We start from the raw sequence: 23,659 nt of genomic DNA, 5'->3' as shown, positions 1-23,659 counted from the left end.
ATTCCAAAAATGAGTCCCTAATACTTACTTATAATTTTTAAAGTATTCATCAATGATTGATAAAATTCATTAGTGATTTCTTAAGGACTCCTTACTAATTTCCAACGATTCTTAAATGATTAACGATTGTTTTAGAATTCACGAACGTTTCTTTAGTGATTATAATTATCAACTAACAATTCCATTATGATTCTTTTATTTATTATTTATTGATTAGATGCTGATTCATTAATGACTTCTTTAAGACTCCTTATGATTTACTAATGATTCCTGAATGAATCCTTAACGATTCCTTTAGGATTAAATAATCAGTCTACAATGATTTATAAATAATTTATTAAGGAATTTCTTAATGATTTTTTAATAATTCCTCAATTATTCGTTAATAACTTCTTCGTGATTCTTTAATGATTCTGTAATGATTCGTTAATTATTGCTTATGGATTCCCTAAATGTTTGTTAATTACAGTCGAGTCTCGATAATTTTTAACCCGCTAAATCGAACATCGGGATAAATAAAAAAAATCTATCGGAATAACTTGAAATTCTGTGTAAAACGAAAAAAACGACTGATTCCCTTGTCATTTCGAATTATCGGGACTCAAAGGTATTCATAAATGAGTGTTTGAAAATTTATCATTCGTTCCTTGATGATTTTGAAATGATTCAATAAGGATATTCTGTATTATTCAGTAATGATTCATTAATAATTCTTAAATGTTTCCTTAATGATTAACTACATAATCCTTAGATATGTCAAAGATATTTTAAGGATTAATGCAATATAACATTTGACATCGTGATTTCATCAAGATTCATTGAAATCGGGCAACTATATAAATAACTATATGTACATTTGGCTAAACCTTGATTTTCCTCCGATGTCAAAATGTTGTTATAAAAAATTGTTAGTTTCAGCTCTTAATCCTCTTCTTCCATTTTAATATATAAACGGTATAAATATAAAATTAAACGAAGATTAAAAAAAAAATAGATTGGGTTTATTTGGGTTTCTTTGTAAAGTCACTTAAACAATTAAGTATTCACTTTAAAGTGTTTCCCGGTTTGGTATAACATTTTGTTTATTAAACGATTGCTAATAAATCATTTATAGATAATGAAGGGGACTCACGATGGGCATTGGTAATTTTTCCATTTTTTGTTTTATATTATTTTGCAGATTTTTGATAGTATTTCGCATGAGTCAGTCACTTAATAAAACGAAAAGTGTCAAAAATGTTAGATCATTTATATCTGATTACTTGATGCTGTCAGATAAATAGAAGGTTTTTGTGAATCAAGTTCATTACAACCTTGTGATGTAATCTATATCAATGTCGTCTGAGATGATTCTCGCATAATGAATCATAAGTTCTTATTATATATTGAGACTTCCTAGGAGATATTTCACATGCTTTTGCACTTACCTACAATAACCATGTGAGTCATGGGTACATTTTACGATTTTTTATGACCATATCAACCAAGTACATTGCACCTCGCCTCCGGGTAGCAGAGCGATAAGGTCCATTGAACAACTTTAACCAGATAACCATTAGAACCCCAAGCCCAATTGGGTTGTTGGGCAAGATAATGTTTGTTCCACAGATAACTGAATTTTAGTTCATTTAAAGCCTACTCCACCTAACCAAAGCAGTTTAGTTTGTCTAGAGCTATCAACGCGAACGGATTAATAACGCGAAACAGAATCCAACGAATCCTTGTTAACCGAAAACCAAAAAAAAAACCGAAATCAATATGAATTGCCTATCCGCCATGTTCAAGTACTTATTGTACATTTTAAATTTGGTCTTTGTGGCCGGAGGAATTTTGTGCATTGTTGTGGGTTCGATTATGCTCTCCAATATGGGAGATTTTACAGCATTCGAAGGAGCTGTCAATACACAAACCATTCCAATTACCATAATTGTCATCGGTTGTGTTACATTCATTGTTGCCTTCTTTGGCTGCTGTGGCACAATTCGCGAGAATGCCTGTTGCACGAGAATTGTAAGTTGAAGGGAATGACTTACCTTAACAAACCCAAATACTAATTATCATTTCCTTTATCTCTTTAGTATGCCATCTGCATGTTTATATTGTTTGCTCTGCAATTGACCTTGTCAATTTGGATATTTGTGCAGAATGATAAATTCTTAAACAAAATGGGTGAAGTTGTGGATACGGCTTGGAATGAAAATGATGCCGCTAAAGGTGCCCCCATGGATGCTCTGCAATTGGCTGTAAGTTTTTTAAAAAAGTTTGCATAAAGTATATATAGCTAATGTTAATATTTCTCTCGATTCCATCAACAGTTCAAATGCTGTGGCCGTTCTAGTTATGCCGATTATACTGTTGTTCCTGCCTCTTGCTGTGGCTATAAGGATACTTCTCGGACCTGCGAGTCTACCATTTACACAGAAAGAGAAGGCTGCCGGGAGAAATTCGTGGATTTCTGGGCTTCAAATACCGATTTGATTCGTTGGAGTTCATTGATCATTGCCCTTTGTGAATTGGGCATATTCCTATTGGCCTGTTGTTTGGCCAGTGCCATGACCAAGAAATAAGCAAAATTAGTGCGCCATTTTAGTTTAGTTTCAATTAGTTCCTAGTTCTAGTAGTTATCTGTAAGTCATAAATAAAATGAGAAAAAAAGGAAAATAAAATAGACTGCTATTCTATAAATATACAAACACACAAACTATTATATGTATATCTTATCTATTTGGCCATATGATAAGCCGTCTGTATGTTGGCCACGTTTTGCCAAATCAACAAATATTTAGTCTGTATCGATCGTAGATGAATCATTCTTAGTCAATGGGCAAGGTTATGATTGGTTTCAAAACATTCCACATTCTCTCTTTTATTATTATTATTATTAGCCATACAGTTGGATAAAGATTAACTTTTGAAAAGCTACTAACTCAAGTGCAGATAAGATAAAATATTGATTAATAGCACAAAAAAAAAAAATCCCAATTCTTAAGAACTATTAACTTAGTTTCTTCAAGGTATTAGATTATATAGTCCATGATCGATTATATTCTCTATACCGACAATTTAAAACCTTTTGCAACAATGTTACGAGTATTCAGTACATAAGTTCTTAAAGACTTTATGAAAAACTGTCCCCTGATTGGTTCCGATTTAGTTTTAAACTCATTCTGCGGTTTTTCCGGTGAAACCTACGGTTAGGATTCTTTTTGAATTCATAATTGTTGCTGGCTAATTAATTTCGATGATTCAAATTCATTTGTTTTAAATATGAACTATTGTTCATATTTGAGGGCATTCGGATAAGGCATCCGATACAAAAAATGAATGAAAGAAAGTCGTGAGTAAACCGTAATAAAATGAATCATCTGATATTTGGATACGGTTTCGCCGGATAACAAATTGGCAGCTAAAACAGACGTTATATAGTCCGTAGAAAATAGGAATACGTAGAGGGTTGGATGTTGTATGGAATTATTAATGATTTTTCTTAAACGTCTTACAGAAAGTTAAAAAAAAATAGAATTACAACCACTACTAAGCCTATGCTTAAAAATTTCTTGCCAAATTCTTACAAATAAATATCTTTTAAGTAAAACATAAATGTGTTTGATAAAATCAAAGAGTTTTTCAGGTGGAAAATCATTGATTATAGTCTGATTGACTTATCTACAGTGATTTTGCACTAATCAGAATTTGAAAAAAATAGGATTTATGATAAGCTTGTTGTGAAATCAACTACGAAAAATAAACTCCATGTGGGGCAAAGACTGATAAAATCTTTGATAAGTTCGATAAATAACTTGATTAGTTAATTTCCGATTAGAAATTAGTGACCCCCTTAAACTATTCTTCATCACAATGTCGCTTAAAATTTATTTTTAATTACCTATCCAATATGAAATGGATCGAGTGGTGATATCAAGACCTATGGATTGGTCTCACAGTTTTTGCAATCATTTCAGCAAGAAACTAAATTTTTGCGCAACAGACATTAATTTAAATTTTTTTGTTTTTTCTTAAGGAATCCATGAAATTTTTTGATTTTAACTAATCTAAGTCAGCTTGTTTTCCCTATCATCTATAATATACAGTGTAAATGCTTATGTAGGATCGGCAACGACATTTAATCATGTTACTAATCATGATTAAAAGTAAACTCTTTCTAAATTAGTATCTCTGTAATTGTAAAATATAAACTGTTCTGTAAGTATATTCTTAAAAAGAAATAGTTTGAACTTAAATTGTTAAGTTGTTGTTATCATAACTTAGCACTTTTATTTAATTTTTGGGTTGCCTTATTTGAGTTTATATTCAGAAGAAGTTGTCCGAACAGGATATAGAACGAACAGTCCAACCTTGCCGAATCCATCGGATGATCTACGAAGGTGAAATAGGGAAAGTTTAAGATATGTTTGCCTCATCTTCCATTGTTATTTAATAGAGCACCAATTGACTCTTATTAGGAAGAGTGTAATCTTCCTATTCTATTCCATTTAAAGCACGAATTTCAAAGACATTAAGAGTTTGATAAATTCTAATGTGGATTACTATTTGAAGTGGATATATTACCTAAATTCTAATTAAATTAGGCGTTCAAAAATATATAATTTTTATCGGATTTTTATAAAACCCGCTTCGGTCTACGAGAAATTCAATTTACTTTCATTTGTAGTTCAAGAAAAAAAGAATTTTAATATAAACTTGTAGATTAAAACGTCTTTAGGTCAAAACACCTAAAGAATAGCACACAAAAAACACGAAATTTTGATTGGCTGGGATTCAATGTTAAATTTTTGGTATGCAGTTCTTTCTAGAGTTGCTAGAATTCCAACTTTATTCAAAAGTACACATGTCTATCTATAATATTAACGATTTAGAAAGAACTTGCTTTAATTTTATATTTAACTACATTTTTGTCGATTGCAACTGTTTCTTACCAAAGATTAAGTTAAAGTGTTGTCTGTTGCAAAAGTTTCAATTGGTAGCACTTGGGTACATATGTATCTATGTTTATCTGTTGAAAAATTTCCATTCCCAGGCCCAGCCAAATTTGCTGTGCCCTTTTGCACTTTCTTTGGGTAATTACGTAGATTGAGAACTAACCTTAATTTTATTACTTAGCCATTTTGGTAAAACTTTTCCTAAGTCGCCCTTTTGTATAGATAAGATACATTTGCCATTTGATGGGTTAGGTTTTTGCAGATGATTTAAAAACGGTTGGTTCCTTGCTAAAGTTGTCTAATCGGAGAATAGTGAACGAAGAGTTAACTTGATCAACTTCAACTAGAAACGACAATAAAAAAAATGAATATTTTAACGGGTATCATCAATATAACCTCCTATTTGGTTAACATTCTGTTCTTGGTGAGTTGAATTTAAGGAAAAGCAAGTGAAAAGTGTGAAAACCACAAAGACGAAAGAACATAAAAAGTGGAGAAATTTATGAAAAGTTCTTGAGAAAGACTAAATGAAAAAGTATAATATACTTCTAAGAACTTTTAAAAGAAAGTGAAAGTGAAGAATGTGATGAAAGTTGGGCCAATATAATATGATATAACTTTCTCTTTTGCCGCACAGGTCGTTGGCACTTTGCTAATTGTACTGGGATCGATTATGCTCTCATATATCAATGCCCTGCCCGACTATGATTCTTTGATCTCCTCGAATGGTATACCCATTTGTATACTTGTCTTGGGAGGCATTATACTCATAGTATCCTTTATTGGTGTCTGGGCCATATATCGTCAAAGTGTTACCCTAACAGGAACGGTAAGTACTTTACAAATTGTTTATCTCTAAACAGATCCTAATCTAGGGTATTTACATTTGCAGTACACCAGCTTGGTCTGTCTGTTGTTTATACTCCAATTGGTGATGACCTGTTGGGTGTTTGTGAATCGCACAGCCTTTGCCCAGGACATGAGTGCACTGGTTACCAAAGTGTGGAAGAATAATGATGAAGCAAACAATTATCCCATGGGTGCCTTAGAGCTGGCATTCGAATGCTGCGGCAATACTGGATGGACAGATTACGATGCCCTTGGAGAGAATATCCCGGGCACTTGCTGCGCCTATACTGATCGCACTTCTACCTGCTCGGCCTCAATTTATCAATTGCGTTCGGGTTGCAATGCAAAATTCACCAGTTTCTGGAAGGATAATACCAATACAATTGGATGGGCTGGTGTCGGTCTGTGCATATATGAATTGATTGTCATTATATTGGCTGGAGCCTTGGCTTGGCGTCAACGAAAGGCCAATGCCGAGGAGGAGGAAGAGTAAGAAGTGTAGACAATTTCTCTTAAATCTTGTACATACTAAAACAAAATATATATAAAACTGTGTATATCTATCTATTTGCAAATAAATAAATTGTTGAAGGGAAATTACAAGTGGTTTTTGTACAAAAGACTTAACGATAAGAACGGCGGCGGCGATTCATTAATGAATCATTACGATATGCCAAAAAAAAGGCCTCATTTTGTTTATTTACTTTTGACTCGTCTATTATCTATCTACACTTCTGATTAGATACATTTTCATGTATCTATGCGATAGCAGTTTTTGCCCCGAACAGTTCATTTAAAAACAGTAGCCCCAACCTGAGGACATTCCAAACGATCGACAGTAAACGACGCGTGAACGTGATAAAACAAAAACAACTCTGATATTTTTTGGATAACATATTATTGGATATATCCTTCTTATTGGAATACTTAGGACGAAAAAAAACGGCAAAAAGATGAATTGTCTAGCGGGTATAGTCAATTTTATTCTCTATGTGGTCAATGTCGTGTTTTTGGTGAGTGAAAGGATCAAGAAAATAAAACAAATGGATGTGTTGTGTAATTAGTTTGAATTACGCCTTAAATTATACGATATATAAGGATATTCCTTATGGGAAAGAAATAACATAAAATACCAGAAACGGATCATAAAAAAATTCGGTGGAGAGCAATCAAACATTTCGTGTTAAAACTAAATCAAAATAGATCATATATAGGGATGGAAAAATATCGATAGATGGATAAATAAGAAGCTATACGATTTTATTAGATATAGGACTCAGTTTAAAAGACCGTTTCCTGCACCTAGCCTAAAGTTTCAAACTTTGGACCCCCAAAGTCGGGACCCCTTCCAATTACTTCCCTTTTAGGGTTTTATTAAGAACGGATATAGGATATATAGGGATAGGGATACCTCATTAAAGAATATATATGAGGTTATATGGTTCTTAATGAAACCCAAATTTACTTAAAAAATTAGTAATTTGATTAAATTATGATTTGTAATAATTTAGTTCAATTTCTGACTATTTAAAAATATTCTAAAATAATTATGCAGTTCGTTAACTACTGAATATTTTAAAAAGTATTGAAAAACTTCTTATCTAAGCAAAGGGTTTTCAAATATTATGTATTTAAATCAGAATGAAGTAGCAAAATCACAAAAAAAAGGAGTTTAGATTTTAAAGAATCAATTAAAAAGCAGGACCTTCAAAAACTAATTAATAGGCATCTAATATCTCAACGAATTTGGCAAATAATATATTTTAGTTTAGTATTATTGAGTTGAAAACGCAAAATAATAAGACAAAAAAGGTTTTCCTTTTTTCCGCGTAAATTAGTTGGAATAGGACTTAGGCAGATCTAAGAGTTTAAAAGGGGGGAAAAAGTTTTTACTTTTCCCATGACTTGTCACGGAAAAAATGGGGAAAAAGTTTAAGTCGATGATTCAATTTGTATGCACACGATATTCCAAATTTTGTTTATATGTTTTGAAATAGCAAATTCGTTATAGTATTAGTATACTCTAGGGGGCAAAGTTCCTACAAGTCCGCCACTGCGAAAGGAAGTTCTTTGTTAACCAATAAATTCATAAAAAACTTGTTTAAAACCATTGATAACTTTTTTATAGGAATTCATAGAAAATAAAGCTTATAAGAAAATCGAAATAAATATTAAAAGAGAGGTGTAATCAGGTAAAAAGAATTTACACCTATCATGAACTGAGATTGAGAACAAATCAGGCAATTCATTTCTCGGAAAATTCCACTACTACATAATAACTATTTATAAATATTAAGTCAAATGTAATTCCAATAGATACTAAAATGCTCTATTATCAACAGTTTCATAATAATGTAACTTATTTATATATGTATACATAATTATCTAGATACTGAGTCATGACAAATTCGTATGCATTACATTTGTTAGTTACTTTTTCCAATATACTATATAAATCTTTATATCTATTCCACACATATGTTTGGAATATGTATCTTAAAAACTCATTAACTTGTCAATTTTGTTATCTATTATGGATTATTTAGTATTTAGTATATTTTTTGTTTCTTTGTGAACGAAATATGATTTCATATGAATGAATATTTTTATGAATTTTTACAGGTGGTTGGCATCTTACTCATTGTATTGGGATCGATAATGCTATCGCATATCAATCAGTTTACTGGAATAGCTTCCCTAGTTGATACAAATACCATACCAGTATGCATTACCGTATTGGGTGTCCTGATCTTTATTATATCCTTCTTTGGTTGCTGCGGTATTTTCAAGCAAAGCACCTGCATGACAGGAACGGTAAGGAGAAATAACTTTAACTAGTTTTTGGAAAAAGAAAAGTTGTAACCAGTTTTTATTGATTTGCAGTACGCCACGATGATCTTCATTTTGTTTATATTGGAATTGGTGCTAACCTGTTGGGTATTTGTGAATCGTTCGGCCTTTGTTAAGGATATGACTGCTCTGGTCAATACAGTTTGGGATGAGAATACAGCGGCGAATGACTATCCCATGGGTGTACTTGAATTGGCCTTCAACTGTTGCGGTGATAACAGCTATCATGACTATGGAACTCAAACTATTCCCGGAACTTGTTGTGGCAATACCAATCGTACTGCCGCCTGTTCGTATGATGTTTATGCATACAAGCAAGGATGTAGTGAAAAAATGGCAGAATTTTGGGAAGATAATACCAATATAATACGGTGGTCGGGCTTGGGTATATGTATATTCGAGTTGATTGTCTTTTTGTTGGCTGGTGCTTTGACAAATTGTATGCGCCAATCAAATTCTGGCAGAAATGTTTCATAAATTAAACAATTAAATAAATGTTAAATCTATTTTTATATATTTAAAATTACTACATTTCTTTTTTCAAATCTAAAGATGGCAACGATGCGTTAAATTGTAAAATAAAATTATGCCGAGCGCTAAAAAGTATGCAATGCTTTTTGTGGCAAAAGCTTTTAATATATGTAGAAAAGCTAACCTTATCTTTTATTTGTCAGCTTTATAATGAATTTTCTGTGCCATCGAATTCAGTTGATAACCGTTAACGAACCCGTTAGGTTCCTTCAAGACCGTGCTACGATTTCACAAATATATATATATATATATAAATAACTTTTGCCAAAATGGATTGCGGTGCGGTATTTGTTAAATATGTTCTGTTCATATTTAATATATTGTTTGTGGTAAGCTCCCGTAAGATTATCATTTTGTCAACATTTACTAAAGACCTCAAAAGAAAGTGCAAAAACGTAATCAAAATACCTGATACACTTTGCAGTTGGACTTAAAAGACAATTTCAGAAAAATTATCTTATCTTTCGATAAAAAAAATGTGTTTTTCGTTTTCTCATGTAGAGAAACGAATAAAAAATGTTTCAATAGCACAAAAAATGTGATTCCTGTACGTAATTACAATTAATGGGCAGATGTTGGGAAAAACAATAAATCGTTGATAACAAAACTATGAGTAATGGTTGAGAAACACCTCAGAAATGCAATGAATATATACTATATATCAAAATCAACAGAACCGTAACAAACAACCGATTTCACATGAGACAAATTAAAGTCAATTGCATGGAACTGATTAGTGGAATAACTAAGAGAGCCTTCTCTGATATCACTAACTAAATGAAGCAAAGTGAATAAGATAATATTCTTGACAATTCACACTTACTCACACTCATTCACACATACACATTTGTTGATTCATATAACTTTTCTTACAGATATGCGGCATTTTACTTATCACATTTGGGTCCATTATGGTCTCAACGATCAAGGACTTTACCAGTTTGGATGCCACTTTTACGGCAAATAGTGTGGCTATTATTATCTTGACCTTGGGTTGCCTTATCTTTGTGGTTGCATTTTTGGGCTGCTGTGGAGCCATACGGGAAAATGCATGTTTTTTGACCACGGTAAATGAGTTTTTTCTATTGTGATGAAATGCATTCAATAATGAGATGAATTTTTTTAGTACTCTGTGATTATGCTGGTATTGTTGATTAGTCAGCTCATTTTAATTATCTTTGTATGGGTCGAGCATGTACAAATTGGTCAGAGTTTGGAGAAAATTGTGGAAACCATATGGGATCAACGCAAGAGTTCGGATGGCATTCTCCTCGATACAATGCAAAGAACTGTAAGTGGATGGCATATTTATTTAAGAAGTGATTCTTAATTCCATTCTTTTTGATTTCAGTTCAAGTGCTGTGGCCTTCATAATGCTGCCGATTATCTATCACTAACCGTTCCGGCCTCGTGCTGTGATTCTCCGACAAATGGCAGCTGCAGTGCTGCTACTGCCGTATTCCGTCCGGGTTGCCTCAGTGCCGTTGATGACGTTTGGGATACAAATGCCAATATTATCAAATATGCCGGCTTGGGTGTGACTGCCATTGAGGTTAGCTAGTGATAGAATTTTCATTTCATGACATATTTGTACTAAGATTTCGCTTTTCTTCCGCAGTTGGTGGCCTTTATCTTTGCTTGCTGTCTGGCTAATCAGACCCGCAATAATGCCAGACGACAGAACTACTAAACTTTGAATTCTCCAAATGTATCTCTTTTATAAATATTTCATAAGTTAATCTAATAAAATAAAAATGTATTAAAAAAGAGATACAAATACATACGTTTGATTTGTATTAATCTCAGTTTAAACTCAAATACATATGTGCTTAAATGGTTAATGTACAACTTGGCTATACATTTTTTTGTTATTGATTGCAAACCTGCTAAATAAAAATGTTTTATTTTAGATCAGTGGAAAATTTACATTTATTTATTAGTTTTTTTTCTTTTTAAGTGAAATTGAACTGTATATTTATGGTGTTAATTTGAAAAACTCCAACAGAGAAGTTACATTTTTGGGAAAAAAGTTTCGAGACCTGGCCAATTATCGACGCTGGGCGGGTTATTCCAAAAAGCTAGAACTAGTTAATAAACATTGTTTTTAAAGTGAAATATTCTGAAAAAAAACTTTTGTTTCTTTTTTTCTTATTATTGCATAAGTTAGAAAAAGATTCAAAAAAGAAAGAATATACATACATACTTATAATTTTAATTAAATATTATGAAAAGTTTTAAGCAAAAAGTAATTAAAGGTTACAATTAATATACACCCATCCATCATTGGCTTTAATATGTATGTGTTTTTATTTATGAAGATTTTAATAAATGTTTATGTTTGCACAAAGGTGCACTTAAAAATAAAAATACATGTATTTTCAAAAATACCGCGAACTCGATAAGAAAAATACAATCGAGGGTTTCCCATCTCTAGTGCGAACCAGTTGCAGTAGTTCTTCGCGAGAAAGGCGAAAAATTACGGCGAGAGGGCAAGAATTTACGGCGAGAGGGCATGAATTTACGGCGAGAAAGGCGATAGGTTTCGACCAAATTCGACCAAATGAATGTTCAAATTATACCGTTTTTTTTTGTTATTGTTGTTTTTGATTTTGAGCAGAGAAGGTTGAGCGTGCGGGTAACGGAAAAAAAACGAGAATAATTTAAATTTCAAAAACAAGAAAGGAAAGAGGTATAAAATGTGAATGGAATGTCTTAAGTAAATATGTTTAAATATAAGTTCAATGTAAACGAAGTGTGGAACATTGAATGGTATTCTTTCAATTTTTACGTTTCTCTTCCTTCCTTCTGCCATTTACAATGGTTGATGCGATGCTGTGTACAAAAGGAAAGCACAAAAGACTTTGTTGTCAATGTGTGCATATGTGTGTGTGTGTGTGTGTGTGACTGACTTTGTTTCCCTGTGTGTTTGTGATTAAGTGTGAAAAGTGGAGGAAAATTGTATTAAAATAACAATGCGTAGTAGACGAAAAGTGCAGTGAACTTTTCCGCATTCGTCGGTCTCAAGTGTTCCCACTAAGAATGCAACTTTTTCCTTTCTTCTTCAAAGTGGTTGTTGGTCTTTGTTGTTGTTATTGTTTTCGTAGTGGTTACCATAGTGATGGCAATGAAAAAGAAAATGCGAAGTGAAAAGCAAAAGCAAAATGAGAAAAACAAGTGTGTGATAAGGACATGAAATACATGCATATACACATACATATGTACATATGTATGTATGTATGACTAAGATGATGCTAACAATGGAGATAAACTCTTGACATGCAGCAGAAATTACAATTAAAAAATCGAAAGAGTGAAAAAACACACAAATTGAGGCGGGGTTAGCATTCTGAAGGCAAACCGCGTGCTTAACTGGTACACTATATCAATTCAAGCTTGTCTCTGAGATCACGATTTTTCAAAGCTTGTCATTAAAAATAGGGGGAAAAAAATCCGAAATCAAATTCATTGAAAACGACTTATCTAATACCCTGGGGATGGTTCACTTCACAAGTGAATCATTTGACAAGATGCTAATATGCACATTCTAGAGTTATCTGTAATAATTTACTTAGCATGATTTATGTATTACTCATTTATTTTTATGGAAAAAACATTTTGTTAGAAAGATTATGTGAAATGAAGTATTGGAATTAATATTTGCCCCTTTTTTTTCTTTACACTCAAGCAAACTTGCACAGTTACTTTGATTGTTACGAGTGCGAGCGAGAGATCCCATTAGGGTTGCAAAATTAACCTAAAATAATATTTGTTTTGAAAGAAAACGGGACTCCAATACAACTTTACTTATTCATCAATGAATCAAATTGTTTAATTTGTTGAACATTGATTAAATTTCTTATGAATTAGACGGTTTAAAGATTTCAATATAAGATGTCTTAATGCAGAAACATCAGCTCTGCTTATTAGAAGACAGATCTCCTTATTTTTCATCTCTTTCACACACATGCCTAATTAGATACTACCAAATCAACTACAATGAGTGTGAAAGAGAGGGCAAACGGATAAAATGGCAAAAAGTGGTTCCTGGATTTATGTGGGGTAAATGTCTTATTGATAAATAATATAATCTCCAGATTTATATGAGATTAAAGCGAGAGTAGAACTCTTATTATTTGTTTAACAATCATATAACGATGTTTTATTGTAGAAGAAAAAACATGCAGATAAAGTTGGCTTTGGGTAGGCAAAGAAGTGCCTTCTTTTTAGGTGAACGTACCGATGATACTCTTGTTGATCCAAAATAAATTTAAATATATGTATATGTGTGCGTGTTTGTGTGTGTGTGTGTCTTTGTGTACATACCATGTGCTTAAAAATACATTTTGCCGACCCTAATAGACTTTATTTTCTCCAACAAAACGAACACAGAGGGTATAACAACAACCACAAAAAAAAAAAGAGAAACAAAACTGGTTTTTGTTTCAAGCATTTGTTGACTGGCTTAAAAGGAAGTGCGTTAAACTTACGAAACAATTTGGGGAAAAAAATAAAAGTTTAAAAGTTAACTTGCAATCATAAATTCGCACAAAAACAATTAGCAATTAAATAAAATGAACTTCAATTGGATTCCCACACACAAACGAGAAAAAAACCCTTAGTCTAAATTGTGACTGATTTCCGCTCACAGATCATAATTCTATATATAGCTGCCATATGACTAATGTATAATTTGATTTAATTTACTTTATAGGAACATCTTCAAACATGGATTGTGGAACTTCTATGGTCAAATATATACTCTTCATATTCAATATTATAGTATCGGTAAGTCAAACCTCAAGTCACGAATACTAAAACCAAATCGAAACCGAAACCAAAAATGAAAATGAAAACCATAAAGCCGTTTTAGTTAATCAATGTGAAAGTTAAGCCAAGCTATGCGTATTATGAAATCAATTTTGTAACATTTTTTATTGCCACCAATATATTGAATATAAATCGTTTTCTTTTCTACCAACTTTTCTTATAAACGAGGGAAAACAACAGAAAAAAAATCTCTTGTTTACTCAACTTGAAGTTTTGTTTGGATGCCAAGAGATGATGACATCATCAAGTTTGGGCCAACCATCTCTATGGCTTCAGCTTCAGCTACCACCATCGAAGCTAAAAGGGGGCCCAGAGGCAAAAAAAAATAAACAAAATATGAGAATCTGGTTAGAATATGAAGATGGGAAGCAGACGCTGAGAAGAACAAATCAAATGCTTTGTTTATTAGATCTCTGCCATATTCATTCTCAATGTGATAAAACCCATTCCACAGACATACAAACATTAGATCTTTTAAATATGATGATGTCATTAATATGTGATACTCTAAATCAGATATATAGACCTCTAAGTGAATCACGGCACAGTGGACACTGAATTGAATATTAATTGAATCAAATGAATATGAGTACAAGTATGTACATTGTAAATATGTGAGAAAATACTTAACACGTTTTGCCATGAGAGACGGACACGGACACATAACGCCTTGTGAATCACAAAATACATAAACTAAATAAATTTTCTTTTTTTTTTTTGAGTAAATACACATACACCTCAGATATGAATATACTGTGTGTACCTGTATATATTTAAAATATTGCACATGGCATGAATATATAAAAAGTAGGTAAACGAGACTGAAAAGAGCAAAATACAATAACGAGTGAAACAAAAAACTTGTTGAACTGAGAGCAAAAAAAAAAAACACCACCATACAATACAAAAACAACACAAAATAAATGAAACACAAGCAACTGGTGGAGGCGAATGTTGAATAGGTCTACTCTTTAAAACGGGTATATACCATTCAACATAAGAATTCAAGGTCCATCAAGTCCATAAATCCTTAATATTTAGCATAAGCTCTAAACAAAAGCTTATTAATTTCTAATTCTAATCATTTATTTCCAAGTTGTTTGACTGGTATTTTTGATCGTTTTAAAAGCTTAATGTTTAGGCGGTATTATCGAACATAATAAGTGAAGACAGCAGATGGTATCTTGTGCATGGTTTTGAGAATCGCCAAATTTCATTATCAACAGAGTTAAGAATCCTCAAACAATCCCTTTAAAAAATTCCATTTGTTTTAGGCCGAATTAGAACGAATTTACTTTTTTTCAAAGTGATTTACAAATCAATTGTAAGCATGAACACCTTTTTAAACGCATAGTTAAGATCTACTCAGATTATAACGATGTGGGTTATAAAGATATATCTTCCTATAACGAAGGAGGCTTGTCTTCATACAAGCTTAGATGGAAGCCCAATCGGTTTTATAACAAGCCATGAACGGATCTACAGAATATTTTCGGCTGACTAATTTCAGTATGTGAAGTTTTCGGAATCTTAATCCATTTCAAAGACTTAATAGTAGTGGTAATGAAGTGATAACTAAAGGTTAAAATTTTTCGTAAAACTGGCATCAGAAATCGGTCTATGGCATAATCATATTATCTTAAAATACATTATATGTTACCCAATTTCTCTTGATTACTAAAATTTGAGTAATCACAAGACCAACACAGGCCTCAAACTTGAAAACAGCTGTTTAATTAGCTCACTCTACATATGCAAATAATTTTTTTATGCGCTGTCAGGTTTTTTTTTGTTTTTGAAATTCCGAAATGCCGTATTAGGCATATCCATTTCTTATGTAAAACTTACATTTTGCGATACTGAAACTTATTTTATTGCTGGCATTAAACCATGAACATTTACGTGGAATAATTTTTAATAATCCCTTAGGGTAAGCAGTCACATAAAACTGATGTCACTTTTAAAGTTAACAATTTATTTTTTATAATCGAATAAAAATTAAGTTTGCAATTTTTATAGAAAGCTTGTTCTATAAACAGACACTTTAAGTATTTTTTAATTAACTAGTAATAATAATGTTAACTATAAAAATATAATGCAATAATTTGGATTAGTGTTATTATTTAATATTATTTAATAGCATTAGGATTAGTGTTATTATTTAATATCATTTAATAACACTAATCCTAATTATTACATTATATATTTATTTTCTGAAATTTCTTGCATTTAGTGGAGGAAAAATAGATTAAAAAGTGATTTATTAGCAATTTCTGGCTATTTATTTTAATGTTAATTATTTTTATTAGATATGGTAAAGAAATGAAATAGATTTTTATAGATAACTTAAGGCACTTAAGAAGTAATTTGAAAATCTTTGAGATATATACAATTAGTTAAGGTATAAGAACTTCGTTTATAAGTTGAGTTAACCTTCTTTTTATGCCTATATACTATAGTTAAGCGTGGATTTGCGTGTGTGTGTTTCTGGTATATCCGATGAGTAGTAGTTATATATAAAGACACTTGACAGTCAACAAAATAAATTAACATGCCGCCTTTGAAAGTTGGCAACACCAACACACACACACAAACACACACACACACACACAGTGACCCAAAGCAACGCTTGAGGAAACAACAATAAAATACAGAAAAAAAACAACATTTTGCAATACGACAACAGAAAAAAAGGGGGAAAAACAAGAGTAACTGACTATGTATAGGTTTCTATATATTAACTATAGCTATGGGACATGCTCAGATAGAGATATATGTATGTAGTACAATATGTATGTAATCTGTCTCTATGCACACAATATGGTTTTTTGTTGTTGTTCCACACGTCTGGCTCTATGGAATTGAGTGCCAGTTAGAACCTCGCACACACACACAACCCACACGCCCTTTCCAATTCCTTGGCCTCCCCAAACAATTGCAACACCAAACCCGCCACACTAAGTATGGCTAATGACAAACCTGAATCGCCATCATTATATGTATAGAGAATAAAATCAAACAAGTTAAAGTGAGAACTTAAGTTGTACCCTGTATAAAATGGAAGCGAGAATTACATAAATCATAAGATTCAATCCATTTCTGTCTCTATCTTAGGAGCATATAACCATTCTAGGGCACCTGTTGGCTAAAATTGGTCAAATTGACAAAAATTTACAAGCATAGCTTACGAAATTCTTGTTCGATATACTGTTTTTTGCTGTTATTGTGGATCAAAATTAAATTTTTATCACTCTTCCCTGTTATAAACATTTTGACCACCTTAATATGCCTTTTCATCCGGCTACTGCTGGGTATAAAAATCTAAAACTGAAGTTCTATTTGGTTTTTTGTTTGTTTGGTTGTTATTTCTCTGTAATTGCGGCTTGTGAAATAAACGTACAGTAGTCATGTGTACAGTTGTGTATTGTAAATGAAGTTTATAAAGTATTTGTCTATATAATTGTCTTTAATTGAGACACTGGAAAAAAAAAACGGAATTGTTCTGATCTTTGACACACAAAATTAAGCCATATCTATTGCGGTCGAAAATGAAGTTAAAACTTAAAATTTTTCAATATTTTTTTTTTTTTGTCGTAATGTATGTATTTAGCTCTTAATTTAAAGATATTTAATGATATTAAAAGTCCCATCATCAAGTAATTGCATTTTTTTTCCACTGCAGACAAACAACTTTCACCTTTGAAGTCAATAATTAATTTTGTTCATCAATTGGTAAATTCATATGAATCATGACAAGTTAAACATTTAGTAAAATACATTTGTTACTTCAATGAATCATGTTGGTTCAATTGAAAACTTCATTTTTTTGTTGACATACACAACTTTTTTCGCTTACGCAATGGGAAAAGTTGTTTAATGCAACTTGAGAGGATACCCTTGGTTTGTTTGGGGTCTGTTTCGCTGACCATTTTTAAAAAAATTATCATTTGTTTAGAATAAAATGTTTTTCGCTTGGTATGAGGAAAGTAACACCGAGAAAACGCATCCTGCTGTCGACAAGGTTAACTCGATGTACGATGAAATTAAAGCTTAGCACGACGTTGAATTTTGCATGAATGTAATACTGGTCCTGACCAAAAATCAAAATTTTAGGATTTTTTTTGGATAAAATCGCGGCTGTTGAAAAATGAAATAATTTTTTGGTAGTTTAGTCTAAAAAGAAAATAGTAAAAGAATCCTAAAATTGTGAATAAATCTTAAAACAAATTCATCAGTTGTTCTTTACCAAAAAGACTTCTTTCGTTTAGTTTTCACTAATAATAAAAAATAATAATTAAATCCTAAACTTCTGAAAAAAAGCTAAAAAAAAAAAATTCAATTATTTTTCTTCACCAAAAAGACTTTTTTCAATGTTTTTTTCAGTGTCTTTCTTGTAGTTTAGTCTAAAAAGAAACTCGTAAAAAAATCCTAAAATTCTGAATAAATCTTAAAACAAATTCAACAATTTTTTACCAAAAAGACTCGTTTCAGTGTTTTGCTTAGATTATTATTTGTCCAGATTATTGAATCTACAATGAAAAAGATTTAATAATCTGGACAAAAGTTCTTTGCGTTTTAAAAATGACTTAGAGCAACGATCTATAATTTAAAAATTGTGTTAAAAATTACTTATTTATAGTTTAAAAAGCTAGAGAAACTATAGTTTATTTCTGTTTAGTCTTTAATTTTATGAATATCAAGAAACTTTAAAATTAAAATACTTACCGGTATATCATTACTGGAAAATGATTAAGATCAAATGTTAAGCTCTTGTTTCGTAAGGCACCTAAAGGCAACTTAAATCTATTTACTATCTATTACCAAGTGTCGTGTATATGATTTAAACCTCTACTAACTTTAAGTTTGTAAGTTTATCTATTGAAACCTCTTGACTCTTCCTATAACATTTCAATATCAACCAGATTGACATTTTTCATTTAAGGAAAGCAAAGATGTTGGAAATTTATGCTTTCTTTGACAGAGGTTATTATTCATTAAGAATATATATTTATGTTATCTTATCTAAATGGATCAATATGAGTTACAAAGATAATATGACACTAAGATTAAGAGGAATTCCCATCTGGGTTTATTTGAGGATTGTTGAACTTGTTTCTCAGTTGACGTTTTAAAGTCAATGCGAGAGAGTTTGTTCATTTCAATTGAACTGGAAATGTTCTTTGTGTTGGGTTGTTGTTTGCCTGACAAGTGATAATAAAAAGTCAGGTTTATTTTTTTCGTTTTTTTAAATGAAATTAAAGTTATTATCTGTCAATCCTGTTGCACAATGGTTGTTAAATGATTGAAGCGGTTTCACTTGTTGTACAAGATAAAAGTACACACACACACATTGGAGACACCCAAACAATGTGACATCTTTCTTTTGGCGCCAAGCAGACGAGCGACGCAATACAGATTGCCAAACATTTTTTGGGTGTGGTTTGAAGATGAATATGGCCAAAATATGCTGTGTGTCTGTGTGTGTCTATGTTAGAGGGTTGTTTCTCTTGGATACTTTGCAATGCTTCAAATGATCTCAGACCGGAGACCAGAGACCATAGACCAGCGAGCCATAACAACGGGGTGGCCTCCCTTTGTTCGTTTTGGCCTGTTATTTTCTTTTGGGAAAGTATTCTATTTGCTTAAACAATTTGCATTTCTGACGTCATGGCAAAAGTTGATGTTGATGCTGCTGCTGCTGTTGTTGACAGAATATCTGTAATGTGCTGGGGGATTTCCCCCAACTCTGTACTTTTCCTCCTTCTTCTGCTTCTAGAATATACGTATGTATATAAGTAGATGTAGGTTGCCTTTTCTCCCTATTGTTTTAGTGGCCTAGAGAGCTGTCGGCTCTTATGACTATTGTTGTGATTTAGGTCAATTCTGGCAGACATTTTGACAGGGTGCTTCTAGCAGCTGTCTATTATTATTTTTTCGATATAAAAATCATACGCCCACAAAATAAGAAAAAAACTGTACCTACAGCTTCCAATTTCTCTCTTTAGTCATCTCTCTTTCTCTCTGTCTCTTTTGCTGATATGATATTATTTGCTCTGTCTACATAATGAAATCAAGTAAATTCGTTTAATTGACGGAACCAATTGTTATGAGAAAGTCAAGCGATGCCAGCAAGCTGTCAGATAGGCGGTAACCAAAATTGCATTGCACTGAGTGATATACTATATATACATATATGTATGTACATATACCAGCAGATGAACAGATGATGGAGACAAGACCTTGGTTCGAGATTTTTCAACTTGTCAGACAATTTAAAATGTTTGCCTATCTAATCAGTCTGTCCCTCTTAGTGCTTAGTATGTTACTAAAATTTGAGCAAATATTCAAATTTTAACTAGAGTCAAGTCCAAAAGTCAGGTATTGTTGTTGTTGCTTTTGTTTTATGGTGTTGACTTACGTAAGCTTTCTAATTTTAATTAATATTAAGTCCATTGGCTATTTGCGGCAACTGTTGCGGTCTATGGCAATGGCGTGCATAAAAATTCCAGTCCATCATCATTATAATCCCTGAGGTCAGTTCCCTTATCCAAAGCACTAATTAAAACTTGTTGTAATTTATCTTTAACATGCTAATTGTGCTATTTTTCACCCTCTCCTACCCCCAGTTTGCCCTAGAGTCATTCTTCTGCACTTTCAATTAAAGAAAATTATCACCAAGTTGATTAATTTGAACTATATAAAAGTCTCTTTAGGTTTTTTAACCTCAAACCACAACTGAAAGTGAAACAACTACCAGATATCAGCTGTGCGAACATATTTTCTCCATATTTAAATACTTTCCTATGAATGAAATGCATTCCGAAGTTAGATTAAAAATAATTAAATACTTTCCTATGAATGAAATACATTTCATTCAAAGTTAGACACTAGGTTCTCGAAATAAATTGTCCAAAAATTTTCTAAAGTAGGTTTACTAGTTCAACCTGTTGACATACTAGGTAGCTTAAAGTAATAATTTAAAAGCAATTTACAAAATATCAAAGAGGTAAATTTTTCCTCTAGTACACAACATCTTACACTTGGGAGGTCTTAGGTTGTAAATTGTGTGACAGTTGCACCCATAAGTATGCTATAGGGAATCAAAAAGAATTTTTTTTCTCAAATTCAATGAAGTTTTAAACTTTCTTGTGTCTAGTAAATTATTTATTGGCAGTTTTTTCAATAATAACAATTATATTTTAATATAAATCTTAAAAAACTAGTCAAAATGGAAATAAAAAACATTCTTTGGCACTCTAAAGCATACTTTTGGGTGAACTTTCTTAAAATCATTAAAATTTAAACGTGATTGGCAAAAAACGAGTTCAAGTGAGTTATGGACACCTCTCATACTTAAGTCACCAAAAATTGTGTCGGCCACTAAAATATATTAGTATTATACACGTCCTTTACTTAGGTGTATATGGGGGAAATCGAAATAGTCTACTAATTTGGATAGTTTGACTCGACTTAAAACCAACCTCCATTAGGCATTCTCGGGGTACTGATTTATTGTAGAAAAGATCTTAAGAATAAAAATAAAATCTTTTTAATCACAAGATAACTTATCTATTTATATCAATTTGATTTATTAAGATCTTTTCCTGCACTTATTAATATTTTTATATTTTCTTACAGCTTCTTGGCATCTTGGCCATTGTCTATGGAGTACTTATCCTTAATAGCATTGGCACCATTGAGGTCAATGGACAAGTTGGTTTCCCACCACAGGCAGCCATGCCGATTATATTGATCGCCATTGGCTCAATTGTGGTGTTTATTTCGTTCCTGGGCTGTTGCGGTGCCATACGGGAATCCGTATGCATGACCATGAGCTATGCTGTCTGCCTGTTGATTCTATTGATTCTGCAATTGACCATTGTGGTGCTATTGTTCACCAACAGGGACAAGTTCGATGCCTCGATGGGTGAGGTAATTGACCAAGCCTGGAAGTCACGTGAGAGTCGTGAGGGTGGTGTCTTTGATGCCATACAGAAATCGGTGAGTTGACTAAACTAACACTTGGTAATTGAATTGTGTGTAATTATTTATGTTATCTTCTTTAGCTGCACTGCTGTGGCCGCACGGGTCCTGAGGATTATCTGTCCACATTGAGTACTTTGCCGGCCTCTTGCTGTGAAGGATCTTGCCTGAATCCTATGAACATCTATGGTGGATGCCGCGGAAAGTTTGTTCAATTCATGTCGGGTAGCACTGAGAAGGCCAAATACTTTGGAATCGGCTTGATTGCCGTCGAGGTAAGTAAACTGAAATTTTTTCCATCAGTTAACAAAAGTTTTAATACATTTTCAATCTCTTCCAGTTGGTTGGCTTCATCTTTGCTTGCTGTCTGGCCAATAATGTGCGCAATTACAAGCGTCGAAATGCCTACTAGGAGCAACAACAAAAACACCAACAGACACACTATACACACTCCTTTCTCCCCCCCTTCCCTCACAAACATTCTCATTAATACTTAACTAAATATTGTCCTAGGACGCACACACAAAAGAAACGAAAAATAATTGTATTCGAATGAAATCTGTTGAATGAAACCAAATGTTTTATTTTGGTTTTAATGGAAAACCATTTTTCTATTTGTTTAATTTGAATTTTGCTTTAACACACAACAAAAACAAGCACAAATGCTTATTCTAAGACGACTATTACAAAAAAAAAAAAAACGCCTACAAGTTTTTTTTTTATATAAATATATATTTATAAATACATCGATATATTATATGTTTCAAATTTCAAGTCAAATCCAATGCTTTTGTACAAAAAAAAAAAACACAAAAATAAAAATATGTTGAAAATTTGCAAATTGAAATATCCTGCAAGCATTTGTTTGAACAAATAATTACATTCATTATTACTATGTCATGTTGAAATCTAACAAAAGTGTCCAAATTATATATACACTGTTCATTTTATTCATATTTGTATAGTAGAACGAAAAACTCTGTGAAATACCCCTCGAATTGCATTCAAAAATTTATGAATAAAGCATTTAATACGTATTTATGTATACCCAAAAGACAAGTTTGACCAGTTACCGTTTTGTGTATTTTTGTTATGGCCCTCAGCCCAAGGGAAAAGCCGTAAAGTTGCCATGGTAATTGCTCGCCTGACCTTCAATTTGCTTGGCCTAGTGACTTAATTGTGTATTGCTAGGAGAATTTACTCGGCACGTAGGCCCATATGCATATATATAATTATTTCGCAATCGTTGCATGCTGACAGCTTGATGTTAGTTTAATTGCACAATTTGTATAGCAATATTGACTATAGATACTGTTTTGATACTGTTATTCGGTTAAGGTTAGAGAAATTTTATTTTTGATATGACAAAGTTCATGACCAACACAATACATTAGAGAGTTTCTTTCAAATTTATCAGACTGCTTAACATAATTCAAAGTATTTATATTTTTTATAAATTTTTATAATTAGAATCACTATTTTTATAACGCATTCTGCAAGTCTGTATATGGCTAATTGAACAACTATATCAGACGACAAAATCAGAGTTTAAGATCAATATTAAGTTGTAACTTCTTTAAAATGCTTTCGGAGTTCGCTTTCAAAACCAAATTCTAAAATCTGATATTTAACTGTATCGAAAGTCGGAGAAAAACTTCCGTAAAATTTTCAGTAGTCAG

General features: G+C 32.1%; 5 protein-coding genes across 5 annotated transcripts; all 5 read left to right on the top strand.

Annotated features, from left to right (window-relative positions):
* Positions 1 to 1,668: 1,668 nt before the first annotated feature.
* On the top strand, positions 1,669 to 2,666 carry LOC6640585 (CD63 antigen). The gene is made up of 3 exons (XM_002063118.4): positions 1,669 to 2,010; positions 2,079 to 2,243; positions 2,316 to 2,666. Exons 1-3 carry the CDS (start codon positions 1,759 to 1,761, stop codon positions 2,565 to 2,567), a joined length of 669 nt encoding a protein of 222 aa, XP_002063154.1. The 5' UTR covers positions 1,669 to 1,758; the 3' UTR covers positions 2,568 to 2,666.
* Positions 2,667 to 5,304: 2,638 nt separating this feature from the next.
* LOC6640586 (tetraspanin-1) lies at positions 5,305 to 6,282 on the top strand. The gene is made up of 3 exons (XM_002063119.1): positions 5,305 to 5,364; positions 5,578 to 5,769; positions 5,833 to 6,282. The coding sequence occupies exons 1-3, from the start codon at positions 5,305 to 5,307 to the stop codon at positions 6,280 to 6,282; spliced, it is 702 nt and encodes a 233-aa protein (XP_002063155.1).
* Positions 6,283 to 6,635: 353 nt separating this feature from the next.
* LOC6640587 (23 kDa integral membrane protein) lies at positions 6,636 to 9,162 on the top strand. The gene is made up of 3 exons (XM_002063120.4): positions 6,636 to 6,802; positions 8,412 to 8,603; positions 8,673 to 9,162. Exons 1-3 carry the CDS (start codon positions 6,743 to 6,745, stop codon positions 9,114 to 9,116), a joined length of 696 nt encoding a protein of 231 aa, XP_002063156.2. The 5' UTR covers positions 6,636 to 6,742; the 3' UTR covers positions 9,117 to 9,162.
* Positions 9,163 to 9,360: 198 nt separating this feature from the next.
* LOC6640657 (23 kDa integral membrane protein) lies at positions 9,361 to 11,015 on the top strand. Its single transcript, XM_023182133.2, has 5 exons — positions 9,361 to 9,499; positions 10,046 to 10,237; positions 10,297 to 10,461; positions 10,522 to 10,722; positions 10,789 to 11,015. Exons 1-5 carry the CDS (start codon positions 9,440 to 9,442, stop codon positions 10,858 to 10,860), a joined length of 690 nt encoding a protein of 229 aa, XP_023037901.1. The 5' UTR covers positions 9,361 to 9,439; the 3' UTR covers positions 10,861 to 11,015.
* A 750-nt stretch (positions 11,016 to 11,765) lies between these two features.
* On the top strand, positions 11,766 to 23,034 carry LOC6640658 (23 kDa integral membrane protein). The gene is made up of 5 exons (XM_002063122.4): positions 11,766 to 11,859; positions 13,882 to 13,955; positions 21,636 to 21,998; positions 22,064 to 22,255; positions 22,321 to 23,034. Exons 2-5 carry the CDS (start codon positions 13,896 to 13,898, stop codon positions 22,390 to 22,392), a joined length of 687 nt encoding a protein of 228 aa, XP_002063158.1. The 5' UTR covers positions 11,766 to 11,859; positions 13,882 to 13,895; the 3' UTR covers positions 22,393 to 23,034.
* Positions 23,035 to 23,659: the final 625 nt, after the last annotated feature.

Source organism: Drosophila willistoni (genome assembly GCF_018902025.1).
Source record: "Drosophila willistoni isolate 14030-0811.24 chromosome 2L unlocalized genomic scaffold, UCI_dwil_1.1 Seg196, whole genome shotgun sequence".
Lineage (NCBI taxonomy): Eukaryota > Metazoa > Arthropoda > Insecta > Diptera > Drosophilidae > Drosophila > Drosophila willistoni.
The sequence above is the reverse complement of the archived record's forward strand: the minus strand, read 5'-3'. Positions and strand labels throughout refer to the sequence as shown.

What these genes read in the sequence shown, in the direction of transcription:
- LOC6640585 (XM_002063118.4), top strand. Translation starts at nt 1,759, where the DNA reads ATGAATTGCCTATCCGCCATGTTCAAGTACTTATTGTACATTTTAAAT. An exon ending in ATGCCTGTTGCACGAGAATT is followed by an intron (nt 2,011 to 2,078) that starts GTAAGTTGAAGG and finishes TTATCTCTTTAG; the next exon opens with TATGCCATCTGCATGTTTAT. An exon ending in TGGATGCTCTGCAATTGGCT is followed by an intron (nt 2,244 to 2,315) that starts GTAAGTTTTTTA and finishes TTCCATCAACAG; the next exon opens with TTCAAATGCTGTGGCCGTTC.
- LOC6640586 (XM_002063119.1), top strand. Translation starts at nt 5,305, where the DNA reads ATGAATATTTTAACGGGTATCATCAATATAACCTCCTATTTGGTTAAC. An exon ending in TGGTTAACATTCTGTTCTTG is followed by an intron (nt 5,365 to 5,577) that starts GTGAGTTGAATT and finishes TTTGCCGCACAG; the next exon opens with GTCGTTGGCACTTTGCTAAT. An exon ending in GTGTTACCCTAACAGGAACG is followed by an intron (nt 5,770 to 5,832) that starts GTAAGTACTTTA and finishes TTACATTTGCAG; the next exon opens with TACACCAGCTTGGTCTGTCT.
- LOC6640587 (XM_002063120.4), top strand. Translation starts at nt 6,743, where the DNA reads ATGAATTGTCTAGCGGGTATAGTCAATTTTATTCTCTATGTGGTCAAT. An exon ending in TGGTCAATGTCGTGTTTTTG is followed by an intron (nt 6,803 to 8,411) that starts GTGAGTGAAAGG and finishes GAATTTTTACAG; the next exon opens with GTGGTTGGCATCTTACTCAT. An exon ending in GCACCTGCATGACAGGAACG is followed by an intron (nt 8,604 to 8,672) that starts GTAAGGAGAAAT and finishes ATTGATTTGCAG; the next exon opens with TACGCCACGATGATCTTCAT.
- LOC6640657 (XM_023182133.2), top strand. Translation starts at nt 9,440, where the DNA reads ATGGATTGCGGTGCGGTATTTGTTAAATATGTTCTGTTCATATTTAAT. An exon ending in TATTTAATATATTGTTTGTG is followed by an intron (nt 9,500 to 10,045) that starts GTAAGCTCCCGT and finishes CTTTTCTTACAG; the next exon opens with ATATGCGGCATTTTACTTAT. An exon ending in TGGGTGTGACTGCCATTGAG is followed by an intron (nt 10,723 to 10,788) that starts GTTAGCTAGTGA and finishes TTTCTTCCGCAG; the next exon opens with TTGGTGGCCTTTATCTTTGC.
- LOC6640658 (XM_002063122.4), top strand. Translation starts at nt 13,896, where the DNA reads ATGGATTGTGGAACTTCTATGGTCAAATATATACTCTTCATATTCAAT. An exon ending in TATTCAATATTATAGTATCG is followed by an intron (nt 13,956 to 21,635) that starts GTAAGTCAAACC and finishes ATTTTCTTACAG; the next exon opens with CTTCTTGGCATCTTGGCCAT. An exon ending in TTGATGCCATACAGAAATCG is followed by an intron (nt 21,999 to 22,063) that starts GTGAGTTGACTA and finishes TATCTTCTTTAG; the next exon opens with CTGCACTGCTGTGGCCGCAC.